Here is a 27,079-nt window from a genome sequence, read left to right as displayed (position 1 = left end):
TCATGTTTCCAAAGCAGGGAGGACGAGCAGCGACCATGGCGGGATTTCCCCAGGGCAGAGTTATCACCGCAGTGCAAGGTGGGGTGAAAATCCTGTGCCCAGCACCTCGGGCGGGTGAGGACACAGCACAGGAACCTCGCCTTGCCGGCACCGTGTGGAACACCCTCAGCCAGAGAAGTGGATCCTGGAAGATGCCAGCAACGACGTGAGGGGGAGGGGCTGAGGAACCGTGCACGGTGCCTGCGGTAACCAGTGTGAAAATACAATAATACAGTGTTCACTATGGCAACAGAACTGGAAGTTTGCAGAAATTAACGTGACAGGCATACGCCAGACCCCCTGTGGAAAACACTACACGCAGCTGAGGACCGTGGTAATTATTTTAGTAAACAGACAGGCCTTTCCTGCAGGGTTGCCCTAACGTCACAGAGATGTCACGTGTCCCCAGCGACACCTCAGCTGGGGGTTTGAAATGCTCGATGAACTTGCTCTGACAACGCTATCCAAGTCCACAAGCACCTGGGTCAACTTTCAATAAAAAGAACAGAAAAGGCTGGGCACGGGGGCTCACGCCTGTGATCCCAGCACTCTGGGAGGCCGAGGTGGGAGGATCGCTTGAGGCCAGGAGTTCAAGACTAGCCTGAGCAAGAGTGAGACCCCATCTCACTCGACAAAAGCGAGACAAAAAATAGAAAAATTACCAGGCATCACAGTGTGCACCTGTAGCCCCAGCCACTCGGGAGCCTGAGGCAGGAGGATTGCTTAAGCCCAGGAGTTTGAGGTTGCAGTGAGCTGTGATGACGCCACGGCACTCTAGTTGGGGTGACAGACTGAGACCCTGTCTTAAAACCAAACAAAAACAACCAACAAACAAAAGAACAGTAAAGAGGAATTCACCCCGTCTGAAATTAAGACATGAGATGAAGCCTAATATCAAAACCCCAAACCACATGGGATTAGCACAAGAACAAAGTTGGACCAAAACCAGAGCAGAGAGTGTGGGAACGGATTCCCAGGCACACATACACCACGCCGAGAAATACTCATTTGCTCGTGACTGCCCTCTGTGAAGTGAAAAGCAGTTAAACAAACAAAAAAAATTTCATTAATTTTAATGGGAAAATTATGATATACTACAGCCTAACCCAATTCCCCTCAAATTTTCACAGGTAAAATATTAATTGAAGAATGAAGATAAATTTGTGTGATTAAGAACTTATAGATTTTAAAACCAGTTTGTCAGTTTCTATAAAGAAGCCTTCTGAGATTTTGATTGGGATTGTGTTGAATCTATAGATTAATTTGGGGAAAATTAACATTTAAAATATTGAATTTTCTAGTCCATGAAGACTGTATCTGTCTCCATTTATTTAAGTCTTCTTTAATTCTCCTCAACATTTTGCAGTTTTCAGTGTACAGGTTTGCATGTCTTTTGCCATATTTATACCTAAGCATTTAATCTTTTTGATGTTTTTGTAAATGGCATTTTTAGGTCAATCTTCGATTGTTTTTTGCTATCATATAGAAATACAATTGATTTTCTATATTGATCTTATATCCTGCAACCTTGCTAAACTCACCTTACTTAGTGCAATGTTTTTGTAGATTTGGTTAAGTTTCTTTCATAGGTGATCATGTTTTGTGTGAATAAGGATAGTTTTGCTCTTTCTCTCCAAACTGGATGCCTTTTGTCTCTTTTTCTTCCTTTATTGCACTGACTAAAACTTCTAGGACAAGTTTTAAATAAAAAGGATGAGAAGAGACACCTTTGTCTTGTCACCAACCTTAGGGGGAAGCATCGGGTCTTGTACCCTTCAGTCTGACACTCTCAACAGGCTGCGAAAGTTTCCTTCTATTCCTAGTTTGCTGAGCTTTAAAAAATCATGGCCAGCTGTTGCATTTTGTCAGATGCTTTTTCTGCATCTGTTGGGATTATGACAAAGTTTTTCCTTTTTTAATATAGCCGATTACTTGAGTTGGTTTTTTTTTAATGTTAAACCAACCTTTCATTCTTAGAATAAACTCCACGTGTATTGTTGTTGGGTTCCACGTGCTAAACTTTTCTTTAGAATCCTTGCGTCTGTGTTGCCAAGGAAACCGGCCTGTGGTTTCCTTCCCGGTGCGGCGATTCTCTGGCGTTGGTGTCGGGCAACGCTGGCCTTGCGGCATGGATCGGAGGGTGCTCCATCCTCGGCAATTTTTCTGGATGAGTTTATGTGGAATTGGTACAATTTCTTTCTTAAATATTTGATAGAATTCACTAGTAATGTCATATGGGGCTAGAGTTTTCTTTGTAGGGAGATTTTTACCTACAACTTCAATTTACTGGATAGATATGAGGCTGTTCTGGTTGTCTATTTCCTCTTGAGTAAGTTTTGTTAGTTTGTGTTTTTCAAGGAATCTGTCTATTTCATCTAAGTTGATACATTTATTGGCATAAAGTTGTTTCTAATACTCTCTTATTATACTTGTAGCATCTGTAGAGTCTGTAATGATGTCACCTCACTCATCCCTGATTTTGATAATTAGTGTCTTTTTCTTTTTCCCAATCAGTCTGGCTTTTATCAATGTATTGACCTTGTCAAAGAACCAGAGTTCGGTTCCACTGATTCCTCTACTGTTTCCTGTTTTCAGTTTCACTGATTCTACTCTGATCCCTATTTTTGTGTTTCTTTTACTCACATTGGCTTTAATTTGCTCTTATTTGTCTAGTTTCTTAAGGAAGCTGAGGTCACTGACATGAGATCTTTATTCTGCTCTAAGAAATGTGTCCAACCCTCAAAATCTCTCTCTAAGTACTGCATTCCACTCATTTTAAAATATTGTGTTTTCATTTTTACTCGGTTCAAATAGTTTCTAATTTCTCTTTTATTTTTCGAACGACGAGCTATTTAGATCTATTTTATTTGTTTCCAAATATGTGAGGACTTTTCAGATATCTCTGTTGCTAGTCTAATTTAATTCCATCATGGTCGGAGAATATACTTCGTTGAATTCTTTTGCATTTTTCGAGACTTGTTTTATGGCCCAAAATACGGTTTATCTTGGTAAGTGCTTCATGTGCACTTTAAAAGGAGGTGTATTTAGCTGTTACTGGGTGGAACTTTCTGTCAATGTCGATTAGGTGGAGCAGGTTGATAGTGTTTTTACCTTTTCTGTATCTTTCCTGATTTCCTACCGACGTGCTCTGCCAGGTGCCAGGAGAGGAGCAGAGTCTCCCCCTGTGCTCGGGATGAAGCCGCTGCTGCCTGCGGGTCCCTCGCTGCTCCTTACCCTGCAACATTGAGGATCCTTGTGGCTCCCGACTGACCCCTCAGTTGCTGTGAAGTGACCTTCTAGTAATAGTCCTTATTCTGAAGCCCACTCTGTCTGCAGTTGCAGCAGCCTCTCCTGCTTTCGTTTGACTAGTTCTGACACAGAAGATCAACAGATATTGATCATTTCACAGTTTCCTTGGTGCCTCCAGACCGTGGCTTCTCACGGGCTGAACCTTCCGCTTTGCCCGAGGCTCAACAGATCATCCCGTCATTGTTTATAATTCTGATATTTTGGTCTTCATAGTTTTTATTTTTTTGTATTTTTGCATTAAAACATTATCTTGATTACTGAGGATTTGATGCCTGTTTAAATTTCATGACTGAGGCAAGTGCCAGCCTTGGCCCTGAACACCAGGACCCTTGGGGCCCCCCAGAGGCTGCCTGCCATCCCATCATTTGACATTTACCATATTTGTATATTTATGTTTGGAGTGTGTTTTGTGAAGGCAGCAGACAGGTCTTGCGTTTGTATCCGGCCTCTCTGCTTTCTGTTGGGGTGTTTAGACCATTTACAACTAATGTGATGACCGATGTGGGTGGGCTTTGAGTCTGCAGTTCTGCTGTTTTCTGTCTGCTCTGTCTGCTCCTTTCCTCTCTTTGTCTGGCTTTTGTTGGGGGAAGGGGAATTAGCTGAATAATTTTTAATGATCCCATTAGTTTTTTGTTGGCTTGTTCACTATAACTCTGGTGTGTTTGTCTGTTGTTCAGTGTTTGCCGCAGGGGTTTATGGCCTCTGTCTCCAACTTGTCATGCCAGCCTTCGGCCTTCGAGTGACGTCACACAAGCTCACCTGCAGTGCGAGGACTTTACAGCAGCAAACGTCCAGTGCTCCCCTCCCGGCCTTTGTGCTCCTGTTGTGCAATCTGTTTTACACATGCTATCAACCCCGCACTAACTAGTGACTGTTTTTGTTTAAATAGTCACTTATCTTTTCAAAATATCTAGATGATAACAAAACCTTTTACGCATTGACCCACAGAGTTACATTTCTGGCGCTCTCTGTTTCTTGGTGTAGATGACAATCCCATCTCGTGCAGCTTTCCTCCTGCTTGAAAGACTTTACTTCACACCTTTGAGTCCAGGCCTGCTGGCCATGAATGCCGTCAGCCTTTGAACGTCTGAAAAACTCTTTATTTCAGCTGCACTTTTGGAGACAGTCTCGCTTGGTGTGGAATTCTAGTTTGTTTTTTTTTTTTTTTTTTTTCATTGAGGAGCTTAAAGACACCGGCCCCACTCTCTTCTCCTTGCATTGTTTCCAATGAGAAATCTGTATCATCCTTTTTATTTTTTTTTTCCTAATTCTTTCGTGGGGGTAAAATATACGTGACATAAAAATTTACCATCTCCACCATTTCTAAGTGTACAATTTGTGGCATTGAGCACATTCACATTGTTGTACAACCGTCACCACCGCCCATCCCCACAACTTTCTCATCTTTTCCAGCTGAAACTGTCCCCATGAAACAGTAACTCCCCGCCCCCTCCCCCAGCCCCTGGCACCCACCACGCTGCTTTCTGTCTCTGTGAATTCAGTGCCTCGGGGACTTCATATGAGTGGACTCCTGCAATATTTGTCCTTTCGTGTCTGGCTAATCTTACTTGGCACTGTGTCCTCACGGCCCTTCCCTGTTTCAGCCTGCGTCAGAATCTTCTTTCTTTTGAAGGCTGAATAATATTCCACCGTCTGGACAGACCACGTTTTGCTTATCCTTCCTTTGTCAATGGATACTTGGGCTGCCTCCACCCGCGGGCTCTTGCATGAACGTGGGTGCACCAGCACTGCGTCAGCCTCGCTGGTGCATTCCTCTGTGAGTGTATGCTCAAATGTGCCGTGGAAACGTGCCTCTTTTCCTCTGGCTGCTTTTAAGATATTGCCCTTTAATTCTGTAGGTTTTGAGCAATTTGATTAAGACGTGCTTTTTTCCTTCATGTTCCTTGTTCTTAGGGTTTGTTGAGCTTCATGGATCTGCAGGTTTAAAATATTCATCAAATCTGGAAAAAATTCAGCCATTTTTTCTTCAAATATTTTTCCGTCTCCCCCTCTCTGTCCTTTCCTTCAGGGACTTCAGTTACATGTATGTTAGACCACGTGAACTTGTCCATAGCTCACTGACGCTGTCTTTAGATCATTCTCTTTTCTCTCTGTGCTTCATTTTTGGTGTCACCCACCACAGTGTCTTCGTGGTCACTGAGCTTGTCTTTCACAATATCTGTGCCATTTGTCCAGCATCCCCCAGTGCATTTTTCATCTCAGACATTGTAGTTATCATCTCTAGAATTTCCATGTGAGGCTTTTATTTGTTTATAACTTCCATATCTTTACTCAGCTTTCAACATATGAAATGCAATACCTGTCTTAATGTTTTGTCCTTGTTAAGACCTTGGATTCATACCTGGATATTTGTTTGTTTGTTTATATATCAATCTATCTCTTCATCATGCGGCACATTTTCCTGCATGTTTCCACACTTGGCAATTTCGATTGGGTATTATACATTGTAACTTTTATCTTTTTCGGTGCTAGATATTTTGTATTTCTATTTTTTTAAGATTTGTTTGGGACACAGTGAAGCTACTTAGAAACACTTTGATCCTCTCCGGTCAGGCGGGACTGGAGCAGTGCTCAGCCTACGGCAAATCTTCCCCACCACCGGGGCAAGAGCCCGCTGTGTGCTCTGTCCAACGCCTCGTGGGTCGGGCGATTGAACGGCCCTATTCCTATCCCGAGGGAGGGCTGGGCATTGCGCTCTAATCCTTTAGGCTGACTCCTTCCTCAGCCTCTGACCTCCTCACACTCACACCCTGATCATCTCCGCGGCCCCCTCTGTGCAGCTCCTGGTCGCTGCTCCGTCCCGCGAGCTCTAGCCCAGGGCTGCCAGCCCCACCGGGCTCTGCCTCTCCTGGGCCACAGCCGGGAAACTCTCTGGGCAGTAGCTGGGCCATCGTGGGGTCCCTCCCTTGCTCCCCATCTCTTGAGGACCTTGGTTGCCTGACATGCAGAGTCTTGAAAACTGTTGTTTCCTGAATTTGGTCCTTTTTTTTTTTTTTTTTTTTGGTTATTTGGGGACTGTGTGTAAATTCAGTTCCTGTTACTTCATCTTGGTCATAAATGGAAATCTTTAATTTTTAATCTTTTTCATATTTGTACTTAAGTCACCTTTCATATTGTTGTTATTTTTTTAATGTGTCTTCTTTCTTAGTAAGACTTGCCTATTTTGTTGGTCTTTCTAAAAATCAGTTTTTCATTTCATTGACTTAGTAATAGTTCACTTTTCTGCTTTATTAATATCCTTCCTCATCACCATTAATTAGCCCTTATTACATCTTTTAAATTTATTTTGGACTTTTTTCCCCTGACATGCTAGAGTTGAATACTTTGTTCATTTTTGTTGGATTTTTCTTATTTTTTAAGAAATTCATTTAAGGTTATAAAATTGCTTTGGGGTAGGGTTTTTTTTTTTTTTTTTTTTTTGAGACAGAGTCTCACTTTGTTGCCCGGGCTAGAGTGAGTGCCGTGGCGTCAGCCTAGCTCACAGCAACCTCAGACTCCTGGGCTTAAGCGATCCTACTGCCTCAGCCTCCCGAGTAGCTGGGACTACAGGCATGAGCCACCATGCCCGGCTAATTTTTTTTTTGTATATATATTTTTAGTTGGCCAGATAATTTCTTTCTATTTTTAGTAGAGACGGGGTCTCACTCTTGCTCAGGCTGGTCTCGAACTCCTGACCTCGAGCGATCCACCCGCCTCGGCCTCCCAGAGCTAGGATTACAGGCGTGAGCCACCGCGCCCGGCCTGGGGTAGGGTTTTTATAGGAATTGGTCTCATGGCTATTTAATTTCAAAAGGCCTGCAATTGCTGTTTTTATATCCTCTTTGACCTAGGAGTTATTTGGAAGATTGCTCTTTCTCTCTTCCGTCTGCCATGTGACTACACTAATCTTCTTTCTTGTTTTATGTGTTGTGGTTAGAAAATGTGGCCTAGAGAATCTGTCTGTCTTGAATGTATGGCAACTGTCTTTGTGATCTAACACCTGACAGCTTTCTGTCTCATGGGACAATGACGTGCTCCGGCGGGGCAGCCTCTCCCCTACCGTGTGCTGGGCGGCTGCTTCCCGCCCAGCGGGACCAGCCCTGGGAGTCGCAGCCACGGGAGCCCCCCAGCCCTGAGCCCCCCTGCAGGGTCCGGGATTCGAGGGAGGCAGAAGCGACCGAGCTCAGTGATGGGCTAAACAACTGTCTCTTACTCGCCGACCAGCCTTGGGCGAGCGGATTCTCCTCTCTGGCCTCAGTTTCCTCTTCTGTCATGTGAGGCCACAGGTGTTTTTAAATGTAGGTTTCATTATCATTTAGGTATGGTGAAGCCAACAGTCCAGGTGTAGACGTTGCCACCGAAAAAGTAGTTGTCATTGTCACAGTTCCCAAAGTGGGGGTGGCCTGCCACGCCACGGTGGGGGGCAGGGACATGGGTTGGTCGGAAAGCAGAGGGAGTTAGGGTGCAAGGCAGGAACCTTTACTGTGGTCTCTGAAGGAAGGAACGGGCCAGGCAGGGTAGAGGTTCTAGGATTGGCTAGTTTGAGTAAGTCCAGCATGCTCTGGGCACAGGGGCTGTCCGCAGGTACCTGGACCCGGGGGGATTCGCAGTGTGGGAGCCCCACGGAGTTGGGGTCTGGATTGGTTGGTCTGCATATGAAAGGGGAGTCTCTACTCTGGCTGGGAATTATCTTACCCTGGAAGGGGTATCTAGGGTCAACAAGGCCCCGAGATGTCAAAGTATCAGATACGGAAACTAGAAAACTGGTGACCACAGCGGGCCCCGCGCTCTCTCAGCACAGAGCTGTGCCGTCCCGGTGGCAGCCGCCGGCCACAGGCATCTACCGAGCACTTGAAATGAGACTCACTGTCAGTGTAAACAGATGCACATCTGGTTTCGAATCCTCAGTACAAACACAAAACTTGCAACATCACTTAAGTAATTTTTATATTGATTATATGCTGAGATGCTAATATTTTGGATGCATTATTAGAATTAATTCCACCCGTTCGTCTTTATTTATCTATTTATTTATTCTTTGAGACAGGGTCCTGGTCTGTCACCCAGGCTAGAGTGCAATGGTGTCATCACAACTCATTGCAACCTCAAACTCCTGGGCTCAAGTGATCTTCCTGCCTCAGCCTCCTGAGCAGCTGGGACTACGGGCGCGCACCACTGCGCCCAGCTAATTTTTTCTATTTTTAGTAGAGATAGGGTCTCACTCTTGCTCAGGCTGGTCTCAAACTCCTGAGCTCAAGGGATCCTCCCGCCTGGGCCTCCCAGAATGCTGGGATTACAGGTGTGAGCCACCGTGCCCTCACTGCAGCCCCGCCGCCCTATTCCTGCCAGGTTCCGAGGGCTCCCTGGTGACCTGAACACAGACTGGACTCTCACAGGAGGGCTGCAGCATGGTCTGCGTGTCTGGAGAGGCCCTGCCTGGCCCCAGCCCCCCAGCCCTGACCTGCCCCAAGCAGTGCAGCCAGGTAGCCGGCGGAGGGGGATGGGACCCCTGCAGGGGCAGAGGCTTGCCTGGGCCTGTCCAAGCAGCGGTTGGCCCTGGCAGGCCCTACGAACTGCGGCTGCCCCAGTGCTCCGCTGCGGCTCCCGGTCACTGCCCGGTTGCTCTGAGGGGTGGACCTGGAGCAAGTTCTCCCCCTGGCTCGAGGCTGGGGAGGCAGAGGAGGGGTGGCCCAGCCCCTGCCCTCGCTCTGTGCATGTCCTCACTTCCTCTCCACCCCCATTTCACAGACGAGAAACCCAGGGCCAGAGAGGTTAGTCCTGAGCCGCATGGCTGGCAGGGAGCACACGTGCCCGACTGTGGGGCCTGCTGAGGCCAGTCTGCCCGACGCCCAGCGGCACCGCCCACCCCAGGCCCACACTGGCCCCCAGGCCTCCATGTGTCTGTCCCTCTGTCTCTCCCCAGCTGCCCCTCACACATGTCACCTGCCAGTCAATTGGGCATTTGTGTCTCCCCGGGGCACCCCAGCTCCCAGGCTCCCACACCCAGTTCCACGGAGCCCGCGGGCACCTTCAGAGTGGGCGCCCATCACCTGCTTTTGTTGCCTGAAAGCCAGGAACTGTTTCTAAATTTTTAAGTGGTTAAAAAGTTAAAATTTACACCCATTAGCTATTACCAAAAAACTACCATAAAAAACCCCAGAACCTAAGTGTTGGTGAGCATACGGAGACACCGGAGCCCATGTGCATCGCTGGTGGGAATGTGACACGGTGCAGCCACTGCGGAAAACCGTGTGTGGCGGCTTCTCAAGAGGTGAAACATGCAATGAGCACAGGAGTTGCTGGAACTTTCCGTACAAGAATGGAAAGCAGGGACTTGGATGTTTGCACACCTGTGTCACAGCAGCCTCACTCACGACAGCCAGTGGTGGAAGCCACCCACGTGTCCACTGAGGGCCGAGTGGACACACAAAACGTGGGCCGTCCATCCGGTGGGACAGGAAGGAGACCCTGACACAGGCCACAGCACGGACGGCCGTGAGGACGTGGTGTTGCGTGAAACAGGCCAGACACAAGGACACGCAACGTGAGGATGGCACTTCTGTCGGCCCCGGAGGAGTCAGAGTCACAGAGACAGGAAGGGGTGGCAGGTGCCAGGGGCTGGGAGTTGGTGTTTGATGTGGACAGAGTTCCAGTTTGGGGAGACGAGAAAGTTCTGGAGATGGAGGGTGGTGACGGGTGCACGGCAATGGGAGGGTACTTAACACCTCTGCACTGCACACGCAAAAACAGCTAAGAAGGTACATGCTTTGTCATGTATATTTAACCACAATAAAAAAATCAAATGTTGTGACACATGAACATGATCTGGAATTCACATTTCTGTGTCCACACATCAAGCTTTGCTGGAGTACGGCCACGCTCGTCCGTTTCCTCGTTGTCTGTGCTGGAATTTGCTCCGCGGTGGCAGCGGATTTGTGACAGACTCATGTATGGTCTGTGAGGCCCAAAGCATTTACCGTCCCGTCCTTTGCAGTGTTTGTCTGCCCCTGCTCCAGAGCTCAGGGGTGCACACCCCAGAGTGGGCAGAGCCCGGGAGGGTGCCAGGTGCAGGCACACGGCACATCCACTGAAAGTGCACATTTCAGAAGTTTTTAGTATATTCACGGAGTTGGGCAACCATCCCCACAGTCCGTGTTCATCATCTTGCAAAGAAACCTTGTACCCTTTAGCTGTCACCCATCCCCCGTTCCGCTCCCCAGCCCCAGCAGCCACTGACCGCCGTCTGCCTCTGTGGGTTCACCTGTCCTGGGCGTTTCCTGCGAGTGGAATCACACGCCGCGACCCTTTGCGCCTGGCTTCCGTGTCTCCGCGTCGTGCTTCTGGGTTCACCCACACTGTGGCGTGCATCAGCGCCCCCTTTCTACAGTTGAGTGATGTTCCACGGTGTGCCTAGACCACGCTTCCTGTGTCATCTGCGGATGAACATTGGAAACGTCACGTGGGCACCGTGCTTATTTAAGGTGTGTTCTCGGGATGGAGGGAGGGTCCAAGAGTTGCAGAAAAGATGACGACCCAGACAGCACGGAGACCTCCAGCTCTGGAGAGAGCATGCTTCCGGATCAAGGGAGGGGCCGCAGGGCCAACGGCTGTGTGGTGTGTGGTGCCAAGAAATGAAGAAAGGGGTGCCTTGGGGAGCAATCCTGAGTCCCCAGGGATGACTGTTTCAAGCTGGGGGCGGGGGCAGGCCCCGGGAGGACCAGGAGGGGAGAGAGGTGAAGGTGGAGAGAGGTGCTGGCCTGGCCGTGCCGCAGGACACATGGTGGAGGGGGCAGGGCTGTGCAGGTGGACAGGGAGGAAAGAGGGTTGTGAGTTTCGGACAGGAAGCTTCTGGGTCTGCTCCCGAGATCCTGGAACCCAGCTGTGGATAGGTGCCCGTGAAGACCAGGTGGAGGGCCAGACCCAGTTGTGCCCCCCTGCCACCATACTGATCCCGAGGTGCACACAGCCGTGGGACCCAACCCAGAGGACCCTGAGAAATGAGAAATCATCGTGCAAGCTGCTACAATCCTGGTGGTTTGTTCTGCATCCAAGGATAACTGAGGCTGGGTCTGTAGGGCTCTGGGATTTTCCCGACACCTTGTCTTGCAGCCTTGGCGTAGGCAGGGGAGGGACGACAGGCCAATCCCTCTCAGGCTGCGGTTTGCCAAGTGACCGTCGGGGAAGGAGCGGGTGCCAGGGTGAGATGGCATCTGCCCTGGCTGGGAAACCTGGATTCAGACTCAGCGCCCTGACTTCTCCCTGCGTTGCGCCACTGTGCCAAGGCAACTGTGCACACAGCCAGGGTCCTCTCTGAGCTGGGTCCCCATAAGCCAAACGGAGACAGGTGCCCACCAGGTCCCAGGCAGGTGCTACTGTCCAGGCCACTTGGCAAAGCAGGAAGGTCAGGCAGCCCAGCCCAGAACCCTGCAGTGGGTGCCCGTGAGGTTGGCAGTAGACACTCGGCCTCTGCCAGGTGGGCTCCCTGGAGGAGGGGCTTCCACCAGCCAAATCAGGAAGGCAGCTCCAGGCACCTGGGTCCACCGGACCACTCCATTCCCTGAGGTCCCAGAGGCTGTGCCCCAGGAGCATCTGGTCACCTTTGGAAAAACCGGCCTGGCCACAGGTGCCCCAGGGGCTCCCATTCCAGACAGTGAGGTAGGATCGAAACTCTCCCATTAATAGTGTATTTTGCATGTTTCCTCTGCCCTTGTCGCCTCAGACCACACCCCCATTTCCCCCCCACAGACCAGGGAGAGATTCTCTGGACATCCCACCTGCCCTGGGAGGGGGGCCCGGCCGTGCTGGCGCAAGGCTGCCCCCAGCGACTTTTCTCCCACCGTCGCAATCTCTGTGCCCTCGGGGGCGGGGTGGGGAGGGAGGCGCGAGCCAGCCACGGTGGGTGGCTGAAGCCAAGAGGGTGTCAGTGAGGAAAAACGGTCGGGGCAAGGAAGGAGGAGGAGTGACAGGGAACGAGAGGGCAGGACGGGGTCGGGTGCTACTGGAAACGGGGGAGCCGCGGAGGGAAGCGGGCCTCAACTGGTGGGATGCAAACCTCTGGCCCTCGAGAGTTCAAGTCGCCGCCCAGATCCCTCGGCCCAGGGCGCACAGACACCACTGGAGAGGTGTGCAAAGAGGGACTGGGGTGAGGGTCGGGGTGGGGACCGTGCCCAGGGAACCTGCACCTTCCACCCCAACTCAGCCTCGACCGCGCCCTAAGCCCCGCCCCGCCCAAAGGGCTGTCCAAGCGGACGCACAGGTTGGGGCCCGGATAAGCACAGGTGTGCACCCGGCTAGGCACAGGTGTGCTCAGGCGAGCGCGCACGCCCCGTCGCGGGGAAAGGAGCAGGGCGGGGGCGAGCGGTCCCGAGCTTTGTTAGGGACGCTCCCCGGGAGCCACGCGCCAGGCGTACGCGCTTCCTCCTTGGGGACGGGTGTGGGGCCGCGCCCCCAGCGATTGGCCAAACGGGCGGCCCACGATTGGCTCAGACCCTGGCCCCCGCCTTCTGGGCCCAGGAGGGCGGGCTGCGGGTGTGGGCTGCACGGCGCGTGCTGCCCGCGGGGGTTTAGCGCGCCTCCGGGACGGCTGCGCTGCTGTCCTGGCCACGCCTTCCCTTCCACAGCGCGCGCTGCGCGTGCGGAGGGCTCACGACTCTGGCGACTTGCTGGCTGCGCGCACAGGGGTCAGGGGTACCGGAAAGTTGCACTAGGGACCGGCTGACAGCGCCTGGGGGTGGGGGAGGGGTGCACCTGAGACCTGCGGACTGTGGCTGGGGGACGCACACCGGGACCTACTACTTTGCTCTGGAGCAAGAACTGAGCACCTGCTGGGATCAGGGGGGCGCACTGGAGACCTGCAGACTGCGCCAGGGGGGCGCACTTGGGCTCTGCGGACTGCGCCTCGGGGAGGGGGGGGCGCTCAGTTTGGGCTTTGCAGAATGTGTGCGCGAGGGGGAGGGCGAAGCGTGGCGGGAGGGCGAGGCGAAGGAAGGAGGGCGTGAGAAAGGAGGCGGCGGCGGCTCGGAGGAGGGTTATCTATACATTTAAAACCGAGTCGCCTGCACTGCGCCAGAGAAGACCTGGGGAGCGTCCGGCCGCACGCGCGGGACACGAGCGTCCCACGCTCCCGGGCGCGTACGGCTCGCGGCTCCCCACCTCTCGGCCTCTGGCGCCTCTGGGTCCCGGGCTCCAGACGACCTGGAACGCGTGCCCCGGGGAGTCGTTCGGTGGCGCAGTGCCAGAGGCCCCGTGGGGGCACGACCAGTCTCCCCATCGCCCCCAGTTCCTCTGCCTGAACCTCCCTGGGACGCGCTGGGACTCCGAGCAGGCGCCTGGCGGCTGGATGCGGGAGCGATGGACCGCGGCGCCCTGCTCAGGCCCGCGCTCCCGGCGCCCGGCGTCCCTGGGGGCTGCGCGGCCCGGCGGAGACCCGCGTCCCCGGAACTGTTGCGCTGCAGCCGGAGGCGGCGACCTGGCGCGGCGGAGGCCGGGGGCGGCGCGGCGGCCGTGGCGCGGCGCAACGAGCGCGAGCGCAACCGCGTGAAGCTGGTGAACTTGGGCTTCCAGGCGCTGCGGCAGCACGTGCCGCTCGGCGGCGCCAGCAAGAAGCTGAGCAAAGTGGAGACGCTGCGCTCGGCTGTGGAGTACATCCGCGCGCTGCAGCGCCTGCTGGCCGAGCACGACGCCGTGCGCTCCGCGCTGGCCGGGGGGCTGATGGCGCCGGCCGTGCGGCCCTCCACGTCCCGCGGGCCCCCCGGGGCCGCCCCCGCCGCCGCCTCACCCTCCTGCGCCTCTTCGTCCCCAGGCCGCGGAGGCAGCTCGGAGCCTGGCTCCCCGCGCTCCGCCTACTCGTCGGACGACAGCGGCTGCGAGGGCGCGCTGAGCCCCGCGGAGCGCGAGCTGCTCGACTTCTCCCGCTGGTTAGGGGGCTACTGAGCGCTGCCGTGGGACTACGCAGGTAACCCCCGGCTGCAGGGAGGAGGGGTGGGGACGGTGGGGCGGGGCGGGGTGGGCATGCCTGGCGGGTCGCGCGCCAGGCCCGGGCGATGGCTTCGATTGCGCTCACTCTTCATTTTCCCCCAACGTTTTCAAGCCCGAGCAAGACCTCGTTTGTTTGTCCGGGATTGCAAAACTTCCTCTCGCGGCCCGCCGCCGAGTGGGGGCGGGGGAGACGGAGGGAGCGGTGGGGAGGTCCCGAGTGCCGCGCGTCGGAGCGGACTGGGTGCTGGAGGCGGGGTGACTTTGCATTGCAAATCGGCCGGGTGGCAGAATGAGTCGGAGGCCCGGAGCCCTGAGTCACCGCGGCCCGGAGTGCGCGCCCCGCCCCCGCCGCGTCGCGGGCCTCAGACTCCAAAACCGACGAGGCGGCGAAACTGCCGACTCTGCCTGGGGGAGGAGGGCAGGGCCGGGCCAGGCGGGGTCTGTCCCGCGCGCAGCACACGGTGACGCGTCGGCTCCTCGCCTTCCCCCGCAGCCTCAGCCGCAGCCGCAGCCCTGGACGCTGCCGAGCGCGCCTCGCCCGGAGCCCGCGAGCTGGACCGACCCGCGCGCGGTCCCCACCGTCCCTCCGAGCTGGGACGCCGCCCACGCTTGCCCCGCTGCGTCCAGCCTGCCAGATGCCAGCGTGGAAACGATCTTGGGCTCGCGGCTCCCGACGCAGGTGCCCCCCAGGTGTGCTGCAACGGGCCAGGCACCCGCGCTGCGAGATTTTCTGGAGGAGCAAGGATTTTATAAGGACACAGAGAATCTGTTCTCTGCACGTTAAGCTGAACTGCTGGAGGGACAGTGCTGGCAGTCTGAAGACTGATTTTTGTACGAAGACTCCTTAGACTTGGAGCACAATAAAGTTTCTGCAACCCCCTACGCCCCACCTGGAAGTTTCCAACTTGGCCAAGATCTGGACTCTAGTGGCCCCTGAGGGGTGGGGTCCCGCCTAGGGGAGACCTGCAGGGGAAACCTCCTTTGCGGAGGATGAACTTTATACATAAACCAGTTCTGTGTGTCAGTGGCCCCCTGTTCCTGTTCCTAGGTGAGGGCCAGACTCTTCTGTGGTCACTTCCTCCTGGACCCTGCCACCTCCTCTGTAGGATGGGCCCAGAGGCGTGAGACTGGAGTCCAGCCAGGCCACCGATAGGTGCCAGGTCTTCTGCAGGTGGCGGCAGGCCAGCGGGTGGCCTGGGCGGGTCTGCTTTCTGGCTGGGCAGCTGAGGGCTGGAGGCTGCTGACCACACAGGGCTTGGGCGGTGCCCAGTGTGGGGCTGGGCTGAGGTGGCCTGACTGTGAGCACCCGCCTGCCCTCTGTCTTGGGGCCGAGGGCAGGGGCTCCAGGCCACACAATCCATATCTCGACTGCCCGTTACCAGCCGGGTGCCCGGGAAAGTGGCTCAACCTGGGGGTGCTGCTAGGCTTGTGTGAGGGTTTGGCCAGAGGTGCTGGAAGTGTGGCCCCAGCCAGCTGCAGAGGTGGCAGCAGTGTGACACCCTGCAGGTCTCTGTTTAGCTGAGAGCCACCCTTGCACAAGGAAGGCTGGGAGGCTTCCTGAGGAATCCCCACCCACAGCACCAGGCCCCCCACCTGGGAGCTGCTGTCGGGACATCACACAGCTCCACCTGTGACCCTGGGCCTCGGCGCCTTTGAAGTCTACCCAGTGCCCAGAGCTGCCTTTTACTGCAGGGGTGGGGCGGGGTTGGGGATCCCCAAGTTGCTTTAGGGCGCTGGAGGCACCTCCTCCTTCCGGAGGGAGTGGTTGGGGCAAAGCTGTTGGACCCTGGGAGGTGGGAGCGTGGGAGGAGGGTCCCATGGTGTTGGCATGGAGCAGGTTGCTCCCATGTAACCACGGCAACTGGACAGAGGCTGCTGGGGCGCATCCATTTCAGCGAGGCTGACCGGGTCCCCCTTACTGGAGGAGCAGGGATCCTCTCCAGTCAGCTGCAGCCTCCGCCTGGGTCAAGGCTCCTCAGGAGCCAGGGTCAAAGCTGACTCCAGCTATGCTCAAGGGTAGGTTGGTCTAACGAAGATCAGGCTCACTGGGAAGCAGTTCCCGATTTCTTTGTTGAAGAAATGGGGTGCTTGTTCTGTCGCTCTGGGTGTTGCCGATGGCGCTGTCCTAGCATCATTTACTGGGTGCCTGTCCCTGTGTTTCCTGGAGAATGGGGGTGGGGATGGAGGGGCCAGAAGCAGACCCCAGATAGGTTCCAGTTTGGCGGTGCCGTTTCCCTGCCAGTGCATCGCGCTAGGAGACAGACTTACAGTGACCGTATCGCTGTGTATGGGGACATTTGGGGGCGTGGAATGGACTGCCCTTATAATGAGCCAGGACGCAGGTAGTCTCCTGGGCACATGGGCCTGCGGATTGTGCCCTAGTTATAACATCCCCTCACCCCAAGGTGTCCTTTACTAAGTGCCGGTCACTAAAGATTAAGTGCCTGAAGCCCTAGAGCTTGAAACTATTGGGAATTGTGCTTTAACCCGGGGACTGTTTCAGTCCTAAGTCCTTGCAATAGTCACCCTCCGGGAAGGGGTCTCAGCCTGGTGGCTCTCCTGGGCAGGGCACGCCTGGCAACTTAGCAGCCAGGTCAGTGAGTGCACGTGCCCAGCCTGTCCCAGGCTCTGCTGGGGGGCCGGGGTCCAGGCCCTGCCCCTGCCTGGAAGTTCAAAGCCAGGCAGGAGGTGATTGTGACGTGACATCAGGGCGCTAAAATTTAAAGTCTTTTTCCTTTCTTCCATGGTTCATCTCTTGACTTACGGCATTTTATACTCACTATTTAATACCACTGTAAGTAAAGGAAAATTAGCAGTTTAAAGTATTAGCATGAGTTTTGTCATCATTCTTTACATTGTGTGGTGCCAGTTTTAAATGCAAATACGAGAATGTTTACCGGCTGTGCAGAATCACTGGAATGACACTGTGCACTTTGTAGCTTGCACATGCGTGTGTGGCCAGTGCAAACAGCCGTTTCTGTTTCACTCCTTGAAGCACAGACGTTTTGCCAGCACGGCCAGCGGCTGACCGAGGGTAGGGACGGAGAAGGAAGGGAGCTGCGGGTCGATCCGGTCCCGCCTCTGTCCTACTGTCAGCGCAAGTGCTTGGCCAGTATGGAGAGTTACGTGAGTGGGAAAGGATTCTGCGGCCTCCTTGGTCACGACGCGTGGTGGTTAGAACGCCGCCATCTTCCTGCTGCGTTTGCAGCAAGTTGGGTCTGAGCGGAGAATGTGGCCCCTCGACCCCGTGGCCGGCTCAGCTGCAGACGTCACATGCTGACCTGGCACCTGCTTGGCGTGTCGCTGGACTCCTACGTGTCATGGGTCCACTGGCACCGTTTTCCTGTGGGCATCGTGAATGCGCCACTCAAACGGGGCGACTGGCGAGGGTGGGCACGCGGGTGGCGCCTGTGCCTTCCCTCCGTGGCTGATGTGCGTGCCCTGGCGTCCCGTTGACCTTCACCTGCAAAACACACATCCAAAGGCAAAGGCATTCGGAATTTCAGGACGGCAACAGCAGAGTGTTAAACCAAGCTCAGCTCCGGGCCTGTGCGTCCTGCACCTGTGAGGTCAGCCCTGACACTGTCCCCAGCTGGGGTGGGGAGCCGCGTGGAGGTGTCCCTCCGTCACCCAGTCCCTGTCCCACCAGAGACAAGCGTGGGAGTGATCAGCCCCCTTGACTCAGAAAGGGACAGGGCAGGGCCCCTGGTGTCCACACACCTGCTCCTCCCAAGGTGACCTTTGTGGACACTTGGGCTGCGTGGTTGTGTCTGAAGGGGATTGGCCGGGGTGAGCCCTGGCCAGAGCTGGATGGCACGGGGGGACCTGCCCCTAAGCCCTGCTGGGTTTGCCCTGGCTGGGGACATGGAGACTGTCCCTCAGTGACCATCAGCTCTCCAAGTGAGTCCTCAAGATGACATGAAGGTGACATGAACCCTGGAGGGCTGGGGAGGAAGCCCAGCTGGGCTGCTGCACGAGGCCTGGTACAGCCGGTGCTCAGTGAGGGGCAGGAGGTCCCCCTGCTCCCAAGCCCCCCTCAGTCCAGCCCCCCATCCCCACCCGGCTCCCTCCAGGCACCCTGGATGTGTGTCCCAGGGTGATCCCAACGTGATAGGGTCCCCTGCAGGGGCTACTTGCACATGCTGCCCACTAGGGAGGGGAGAGGGCCCCAGGGCTCTGAGGCCAAGAGACCCACTGCTAGAGGACCCTTCTGGAAGGAAGAGGTGGGATGTGGGATGGGGAAGGGGAGGAGAGATCCCAGGCAAGCCCCATGCGGGGCCAGGTGTGTCCCTATGGGCCAGGGGGAGCCTGGGCTGTTGGGAGGGGCAGCACTCAGGGAGGAGGGGCTGGAGCTGTCCAGCTGGGCACTGGAGAGGGTCCCAGCCGTAGCCAGGGTGTTGTGGGTGCGCAGGCACTCTGTGGGGGGAGGCCTGCGAGACTGTGGGGGCAGCAGCAGAGCCCGGTGTTGGAGGGGTGAGGCAGAGGGTCAAACATGGCTCTGTTACCCCCCCTGCACAGCAGATGGGGGATGGGCGGCTCCCTGGGGTGCCAGCGTGGCCAGGTGGGGCTCTGCTCTGCCCAAAGCCACCCAGCGTGCGAGCCGTGCTCCTGGAGTGGCCCAGGCCCACGGGGAGCTCACAGAATACGAGAGGGACCCCAGGGCTGGGAGGGCAGAGCAGCAGGCAGGGTGCCGCCCATCGGGAAGGGGCCACAGCCACAGCGGCAGGAGCTCCGGGGTGCCTGGGTGGGCCACCCTCCCAGCCCCCTTGGAGAGTCTCGCTTCTGCTCCCAGGCCCAGGGGGGCCCAGTGACCTGCCCGAGGTGCACAGGCACCTGGAAGTTCAAACAGCCACAGCAGAGCCTGAAGCCCCTCCCATGACGCCTCCCTTGGCCCCGGAGGGGCACGTTCCTGCTGTTTTCCCGCTGCAGTGGAGGGTCCTGCTGGCGAGTGAAGGAGCAGACCCCCAGCCCTCGGGTGGGTGGGTGCGGGGTCCTGTGCCCTGGGGCGGGGGGACCCTGAGAGCTGGGTCGGGGGGCTTGGGTGGGGGAGAGCTGGCCTGGGAGGGAGGCGAGGGCCGGGCGGAGGTGCTGCCTGCAGGTGCAGGCCGACTCGGGGCCCCAGGCCATGGGCTCCTGCCCTGCCCCCGTGCCCCCCCAGCAGCTGCCGGCGTAATTAATGGGGTAACTCAGCAGGAGGCCCCGACGCCCACCCGCCACCCACCACCTGGCCCCCAGCAGTGCCTCCCACCGAGGCAGGACCCTGCCCCTCACAGGTTGGAAGAGGTCGCCGTGACCAGGTCTCTGAACCTCCACCCTCCCAGGTGGCCCTCGAGGCGGGTTCCCAGCCCAGAAATGGGGAGGGCCCTGGGGGGTCACCTGTCAGCTCCCCAGGCTGTGATCCGCGAGGGGGGAGCAGGTGTGTGCACGCAGGGGCAGTCACAGCCCCGGCACCCAGCCGCTGCCCTGCAAGGTGGGAGGATTGGGGTCCTGCCTGCCTGCACCTCCCACACCCCTTTCTCCACAGCGGGTGACACCACGGGAAAGGTGGGCCCCAGAGTTAATTAACACCCCCGAATGCAGGCTTGGGGCGAGGCCACAGCGAGAGCCCAGGGACCCTGACGGTGGGAGAGGCTGAGTGCGGTCAGCCCTGCTGCCCTGACAAAGCACCGCAGCCCCCGCGGCTCACACAGCAGAAACGTGCTTTCCCCGCGCCGAGGCTGGAGTCCGAGATCAGGGTGTCACGGGTGGGTTCCTTCCGGGGCCTCTCTCTGTGGCGTGCAGACGGCCGCCTTCTCCCTGTGTCCTCACGTGGCCGTCCCGTGTGTGTCTGTGTCCTCACCTCCTCTTCCGGTAAGGACCCCAGTCCTGTGGTTAGCGCCACCCTGGTGACCTCACTTTAACTCGACGCCGCTGTAAAGACCCCTTCTCCAAAGAAAGTCACCTGCTGAGATGCTGGGGGTCAGGACTTCAATGTACGAATTTTGGGGGCATAAAATTCAGTCCCTAACAGGCAGGAACAAAAGGGTATTCTAGAAATTCCAGCCTTTGGGGGTCTCTGCCCTCTCCCAGCCTCTCCACGGTCACAGCTCGTCCTCTTGGGTCAAGCATCACCCTCAGGGACCCCCTCGTGGAAGGTAGACAGGGCTGCGGACAGGGAGGCCCAGGTCCCTGTGGACGAGACGTCTGCCCTGAACCAGCACACCCGGGACGCAGGGGGTGGACCAGAGGCTCCTGAGCAGACATTCCTGGAGCCCCTGGGGGAGCACCCTTGGGGGCGGACTCCAGGCTCCCCCAGGGCCGCAGGCTGGGAGGGTCCCTGCGTACCTGCCTACCTGTGAGATCACGTGACAGGGACACGTGGGGCTGCCCAGATAGGCCAAGGAGGGGCGGCAGTCCCTGGGGGTGTGTGGGGAGGTGTGCCTGGCATCCCTGTTTGCGGGATCCACGTTTTTCTCCCTGCTTGTCCTACCCTGGTGTGTGTGGGGCCCACGTCGTGGCCGAGTGCGGCCTGGGCCACGCTGGGTTGGCGGCAGCCCAGGCTGTGCCATCCTGAGCACGGGAAGGGCTGGCAGCCACCCTGGCTCCGGAGTCCTGTGCGCCCCCCTCCCCAGCTGGCATTTGCCTGTGAGTCCTGGGACCTGTCCAGGCTGGCCTGGCCCCGGCACCGCCACTGCCACGTTGATAAGCATGCAAATCTCTAAACGACATCCAATTAATACCCAAATGAGGGCCCGGGAGCAGCTCGGGCTGGGCCTGAGAGGCCGGGCTGGGGTTTATCTCCGGCCTCCAATATTTGTGTCTCATTTGAATGCCTTTTGTGGGCTGGTGGGCAGGGCCTTGGGAAGGGCCCCACGGCTCTCGCACATGCACGCTAGGTTTGGGGAGCCCTGAGCCGACAGCTCCTCCATTCACACATCCCAGGCCCTGCCCGACCCACCTTGCAGGTCTTCTGGGCCCCAGGGCCTGACCCCTCCCTGACCGCCCCTTCCCCGGGCCTCAGCCTCTGCTGCCCACACCCTCCTGCAGGGTCCACAGAGCAGGAGCTTGAGACCCACTTGTCAGATGAGGAGACTGAGGCGCGAGGCAGGACAGGCTTGTTCAAGGATGGAGGCTGTTGAGGGGCGGGCCGGGACGGGTCCTGGGACCTCCTGTCCCAGGTTGGAGCCGGGCTCTGTGGGAGGGACATGCCAGCTGGCAGGCTCTGGGGGGTGGGGGGGTGGGCATGGACGGCCCCTCGGGGAGGGCATGTGGCTTTCTCAGCAGTGCACAGTGCCAGCCTGTGCCAGGGTGGTGCACCTGTGCCCACTACCTCTCCAGCCCTCCGAGAGCCCTGCTCTGAGATGGCACACTTGGGCATGCCACGCTTTGGCACCCCCTGGGGTGACAGCCTCCCCGAGGGCACCAGAGCCTGGCACCTCCCCAGTTAACCGTCCTCTTGTAGGCGGCTGCCCTGCCCCTCCCTGGCCAGAATCCTGCTGCGGGCAGGTCTGGCACTCACAGTGTGTTTTGGTCCCTGTGGCCATGTCATCACAGCCCTAATGGCCCCTGTTGGTGGTGTCAGGCCTCAGGCTGCTTTCCTGGCACGGCCTCACTTCTTCCTGGTGTACTGTGCCCATTTTACAGGCCTGCAGACTGAGACTCTGGGGACATCAGATGAACTTCCTGGCCTCTCCAGGCCAGGGCGGGATTCCCAGGCAAGGCTATCTGCACCCAGAGCCCCTCCCAGGGGACACACGTGGGCATCTTGCGTGGGGGAGTGGGGCTGGCTGGGGTGGGATGCCCTTCCCGCGCCAGCTCCCCGGCACTCACCCCTTGCTCCCAGTGGGCCCTCAGTCCTGACGCGGCTCTCTGGTTGGCCTGTACCTAGTTGGGCTGAGCCTTTAGGGCTGGGCCAGGGAAACCCTGCAGGGGCTCCAGGTGGGGCCATGGGCTTCTCGAAACCTGGTAGGTTGGGCTGGGGTCAGCTCAGCTGCCGGGGGCCACCTGCCAGGTGCCTTGACGCCACCTCTCCATCTGCAGGGAGACAGGTCCAGCTCCACACTGCCCCAGCCCCTCTCTGCCAGGGTTGCCTTTCTGCCAACACAAGTTCACAGGGACCTCCTCCAGGAAGCCTCCCTGGGCTGCCCCTCCACCAGACCTCAGGCAGCACCCTGGGGGGAGACACATGGATAGGCCATCTGTGGGTGGTGCCAGCAGGAGGTGGGGGGCCCAGTCTGTCCCCACCCTTCCTCCCTGTGTGTCCTCTCGCTCCGATTTCTGCTGGGCCCCTGCCCTGCCCTCCATCTGAGGGAGCCCCAGGGCAGCCGTGGGCGGTAGGGGACTTCAGAAGACAGAAGGGGCCGTGTCTTTGAGCGCCTCAGGCCTTGGATTTAACGCCTGGGTCTTTGGAGAGAGCAGGATTCTGGAGTCTGGGCCGTGGCCCAGGGCTGGCAGCGGAGAGCAAGGCCGGCGGCCCCTGCAGCGCTCAGAGAGAGGGAGCTAAGGCCGCGGCCAGCCCGGCCCGTGGGTCCCGCAGAAAGAGGGACGGACTGGCAGGGTCCGGGTGGAATGTGGAGGGGCGAGTCTCAGGCCTTCGTCAGTGACCTGACCCCCGCCTGGCGCATCTCCCATCGCGTGCCTGGGGCGGGCTGACCTCAGCGCAGCCTGCCTCCCTGAACCAGCCTGCATGTCCTGGCCGCCTCAGTGGCTGCAAAGAAGAGGTGGGGCGAGAGGGATCGGCAGGGGTGGTGCGGCCTGGGGGAGAGGGTAGCGAGAAACACACCTTTGCCCTTGGCCTCGGGAGGCCTGGGCCCCGGACGCCCTCCCTGCAGAGGCTCCCAGGCCCTCTCCCGAGGGGCTGTCTGGGTGGGCACGTCCTCCCGGGTGTGCTCCGGGACACAGGTGCCGAGCTGGGCTGTCCAGAAGCCTGCAGATGACCCCGTGCCCAGCCTGGGGTCCCCTCCCCTCCAGGGCCTTCCAGGGCATGCCGGAGGATCCTGTCGGGGGCAGCTGGGTGAGCCGCTTTTAACTGGGGTACAAACACCTCCAGCACAGGAATGGCGTGCACGCCGCTGAGGTTGGCGCGTGTCTGCACCTGCCGAGCCTCCACCCTGGTCAGCAGGCCGCGCTGCCTCCCCGAGACCTGCCCCTCCCTCCCCCACCCTTCACACGTACCGACCTCTGGCACCGCTGGCCAGGCCTGCTCTGGAATGTCACATAAGCACAACCGCAGCGTGGACCTCTCTGTCCGGCTTCTGTGTGTCGTCAGGTTCCTGCCTGGGGCGGTCGGCATAGGCGGCCACGGCGCCCCATGCGGGACTCACCTTTCTGCTCCTGTGGGTGGGCCCCGGGCAGCTCCAGGGTCCAGCTGCTGGGAATGCGCTGGGGGGTCCCTCGGGGCTGTGTCTTGGTGGACCTGGGCTCTCGGCCGTGCCCTGTGCTTGTGCCCAGCAGGGGACAGGCCAGGCCTGGCTGTCACCTATGTTTGTGTCGGGGGTGGCCACTGACGGCAGACGCTGGCCTTGCCCACCAGGGCGGCGGTCAGCGGGCGTGTGTGTTGGGGGGTGCCGGCAAGTGATGTGAGCCCTGCTCCTCGTCGCCGCGTCCTGTGTGCCGGGCATGCCCTGTGCCCTCTGCTCTCGCTGCGCCCGGGTCACACGTCCTTGTCTCTGTTGCTGACACCTGCTCGGGTCCGCGGACGCCTGTTTCTGCCCCCTCCCCTCACACTCCCTGTGGACCGAGGCAGTAATAGACGCTCCACTTGTGAAAGGAAAAGAAGGCAGATGGGGGTGCCGGCAGCGGGGGGACGTGCCCCTCTCTGTGCGACCTCCCTCCCCCTGGCCTGGGGTACGGGGAGTGAGGACCCTGCCCTGGCCGCCACAGCCGCCCTCCCTCCCCAGTGCCCACTGGGCCTCAGTCCCAGCTGCACCAACATGGAGGGGAGGTGGGTGGGTGGAGGGTCTTTGGGGAACCCGTCCTGCCAGATAGCTGGGATTCCTGGCCTTTCCAGAGTCCCTGTCGGCGCTGGGAGGTGACCTGGTGTGGGGCTTGCAGAGTCCAGATGAGAGCCCATGCGCCGGGTGGGCAGGGGTGGCAAGGGAGACCCCAGGGTGTCCTGCGGGATCATGGGGGTGGGCCTGGCACAGCCCCAGACCAGCAGAAGCACAGCCCGGGCAGGGGTGGGGGCGCGGGCAGTGGGCGGGGAGCCAGGCCCTGCTCCCCTCCCTGTCTCAGCCTCCCCCACCCCCCAGGGCAGGGGCAGCCCTGGCTCAGGTTGAACCTGTTCTGGGCAGGGCCAGGCGCAAGCCGCTGGGGCAGGATTCCAGCTTCTGTTTCTGCTCCACTGCATCTGCGGGCCTGGCCCAGCTCAGCCTCCTGCGCTCCCTCCCTCAGCCCCAGGGCCTTTGCACAGAAGAGACCACGCCGACCCCTTCTCCCTCCTACACACACGCACAGACACGCACAGACACAGATACCTGATAGAAACACACTGAGACACACATACACAGACATAGACACATATGCACATAGTACATAGACACACATACGTGAACAGACACGTATACACATAGACACGCAGAAACACACATGCTCATGCACACACCCAGACCAGGTTTGCACTTGTGGCCTCAGGCAGCAGCTGACGCAGGACCAGCACCATGAGCCTCCTCGGGGCGGGCGTCCCTCCCCTCCTCCCCCGTCACCCACAGGCCCCCCGACACACGGGGGGCTGCACCGAGGAGCGTCCCTGCAGTGGGGTGCGGGAGTTGTGGTGCTCCACATCCTCACGAGCACTGGGAACCGCCCCTGTGTTTCTGCCATTTTGTTCTAATTGCAGCCGCTGCAGTCGGTGCAGAGAGGCATCTCGTGGCTTTGCTCTGTATTTCCCTGGTGGCCAGCGGTGTGGCACACCTTCGTGGGCTCAGCCACCGTTGGTCTCTGCCGTCTCATCTCTGCTGCGGTTGGTGGAGGGTCTATTTAAGTCCTTCGCTGATTTTTAAGAATAGGGCTATTTGTCCTCTCACTGTTGAGTTTTGAGAATTTTTTACATATTCTGAATATCACAAATTCTTTATCTGATATGTGATTTACAAATACTTTCTCCCAGCCTGTGTGTTGTCTTTTCAACCTCTTAACACTGCCTTTTATAGAAGAAAAGTTTTAAATTTAACAAAGTCCAGTGCATCATTTTATTTCTTTTATGGGTTGTGCTTTGGTGCCACAGCTAAAAACTCTCTGTCTAACCTAGTGGTTCTCAACTCAGAGCTGTTTTGTCCCCAGAGGACCTCTGGCAATGTCTGGGGACATCTTTGGATGTCACCACTGGAGAGTACTGCTGGCAGATAGCACGTGGTGAGCAGAACAGCCCCTCGAAGAGTTGTCCGGCGCCAGTGGCAGCCGGGCTGAGGTTGAAGGCTCTGGCCATCCTAAGGCCACGAAGACTTTCTCCTACAAGTTCTGTAGTTTACATTGAGGTCTGTGATTCATTTGGGGCTAATCTTTGCATTAACCCCAAATGAATCATTTGTATTAAAGTGTGAGGTCTGTGTGCCAAGGTTCATTTCTTGCGTATGGATGTCTAATGGAGCCAGGACCATTTGTCTTTGCTGCATTGATTTTCCTTCGCATCTTTGCCAAAACTCAATTGGCCATATTTATGTAGGTCGTCTGGGCTCTCTGTTCTGTCCCACTGATCTACGTGTCTACCCTTTCACCAGAACCACAATGTCTCGATTGCTGTAGCTTTATTGTAAAATCAGGTAATGAATAGTAAATATATAGTAACATAAATGAAACCAGGTTGTGGAGCCTTAGAACTTTCTTTTTCTAAGTTATTTTGACTATTCTCATTTCTTTGCATTTCCATATGAATTTTTGAATCAGGTTGTCAACATCTACAAAAAATTCTGCTGGGAAAATGATTGGGATGTGTGACTACTGAGATCAATTTGGAGAGAATTGACATCTTAACAATATTGAATCATCTAATCCATGAACATAGTATAGCTTTCCATTTATTTAGGTTTTCTTTGATTTCTTTCATCAGTGTTTTATAGTTTTCAACATATAGAATCTGTATATTTTTTGTTATATTTATGCCCAAGTTTTTCATTTTTGAGTGCTATTATAAATGGTGCTATTTTTGAAAATATGGAATTCTTTTTTTTTTTTTTTGAGACAGAGTCTTGCTTTGTTGCCCGGGCTAGAGTGAGTGCCGTGGCGTCAGCCTAGCTCACAGCAACCTCAGACTCCTGGGCTTCAGCGATCCTCCTGCCTCAGCCTCCCGAGTAGCTGGGATTACAGGCATGCACCACCATGCCCGGCTAATTTTTTTCTCTTTATATATATTTTAGTTGGCCAGATAATTTCTTTCTATTTTTAGTAGAGACGGGGTCTCACTCTTGCTCAGGCTGGTCTGGAACTCCTGACCTTGAGCGATCCACCCGCCTCGGCCTCCCAGAGTGTTAGGATTACAGGTGTGAGCCACCGCGCCCGGCCAAAATATAGAATTCTAATGAATTCTAATTTCTCTCTCTCTCTCTCTCTCTCTCTCTCCCTCTCCCCGCCCCGCCCCCCACACCCCATGCTGGGTCTGTTTCTGGAGAGCCCTGACCGGTACAAGTATGTATAGAGATGATAATATGCTTTTTCTTTTAGTTTTGAAAACTTACATTGATTGATTTTCTTTTGAAGTGTTAAATCAACCTCGTATTCCCCTTTGGTCATAATGTATCATCCTTTTTATATATTTTTTGGTTTGATTTACTAAAATTTT

At 56.7% G+C, this 27,079-nt stretch overlaps 2 protein-coding genes across 2 annotated transcripts; one reads left to right on the top strand and one right to left on the bottom strand.

Moving 5' to 3' along the window:
* Positions 1 to 10,131: 10,131 nt before the first annotated feature.
* On the bottom strand, positions 10,132 to 12,175 carry LOC123641918. Its single transcript, XM_045556855.1, has 2 exons — positions 10,610 to 12,175; positions 10,132 to 10,435 (listed from the first exon to the last, which is right to left on the bottom strand). The coding sequence occupies exon 1, from the start codon at positions 12,040 to 12,042 to the stop codon at positions 10,825 to 10,827; it is 1,218 nt and encodes a 405-aa protein (XP_045412811.1). The 5' UTR covers positions 12,043 to 12,175; the 3' UTR covers positions 10,132 to 10,435; positions 10,610 to 10,824.
* A 716-nt stretch (positions 12,176 to 12,891) lies between these two features.
* On the top strand, positions 12,892 to 15,304 carry ASCL2 (achaete-scute family bHLH transcription factor 2). The gene is made up of 2 exons (XM_045556856.1): positions 12,892 to 14,302; positions 14,819 to 15,304. Exon 1 carries the CDS (start codon positions 13,699 to 13,701, stop codon positions 14,278 to 14,280), a length of 582 nt encoding a protein of 193 aa, XP_045412812.1. The 5' UTR covers positions 12,892 to 13,698; the 3' UTR covers positions 14,281 to 14,302; positions 14,819 to 15,304.
* The last annotated feature ends 11,775 nt before the right edge of the window (positions 15,305 to 27,079 follow it).

This window comes from Lemur catta, chromosome 7, assembly GCF_020740605.2.
Source record: "Lemur catta isolate mLemCat1 chromosome 7, mLemCat1.pri, whole genome shotgun sequence".
NCBI lineage: Eukaryota > Metazoa > Chordata > Mammalia > Primates > Lemuridae > Lemur > Lemur catta.
This window is presented reverse-complemented; position numbering and strand designations above follow the sequence as displayed.

Excerpts from the sequence above, each read along its gene's own strand:
- LOC123641918 (XM_045556855.1), bottom strand. The coding sequence starts at position 12,042 with ATGCAAAATACACTATTAATGGGAGAGTTTCGATCCTACCTCACTGTC.
- ASCL2 (XM_045556856.1), top strand. The coding sequence starts at position 13,699 with ATGGACCGCGGCGCCCTGCTCAGGCCCGCGCTCCCGGCGCCCGGCGTC.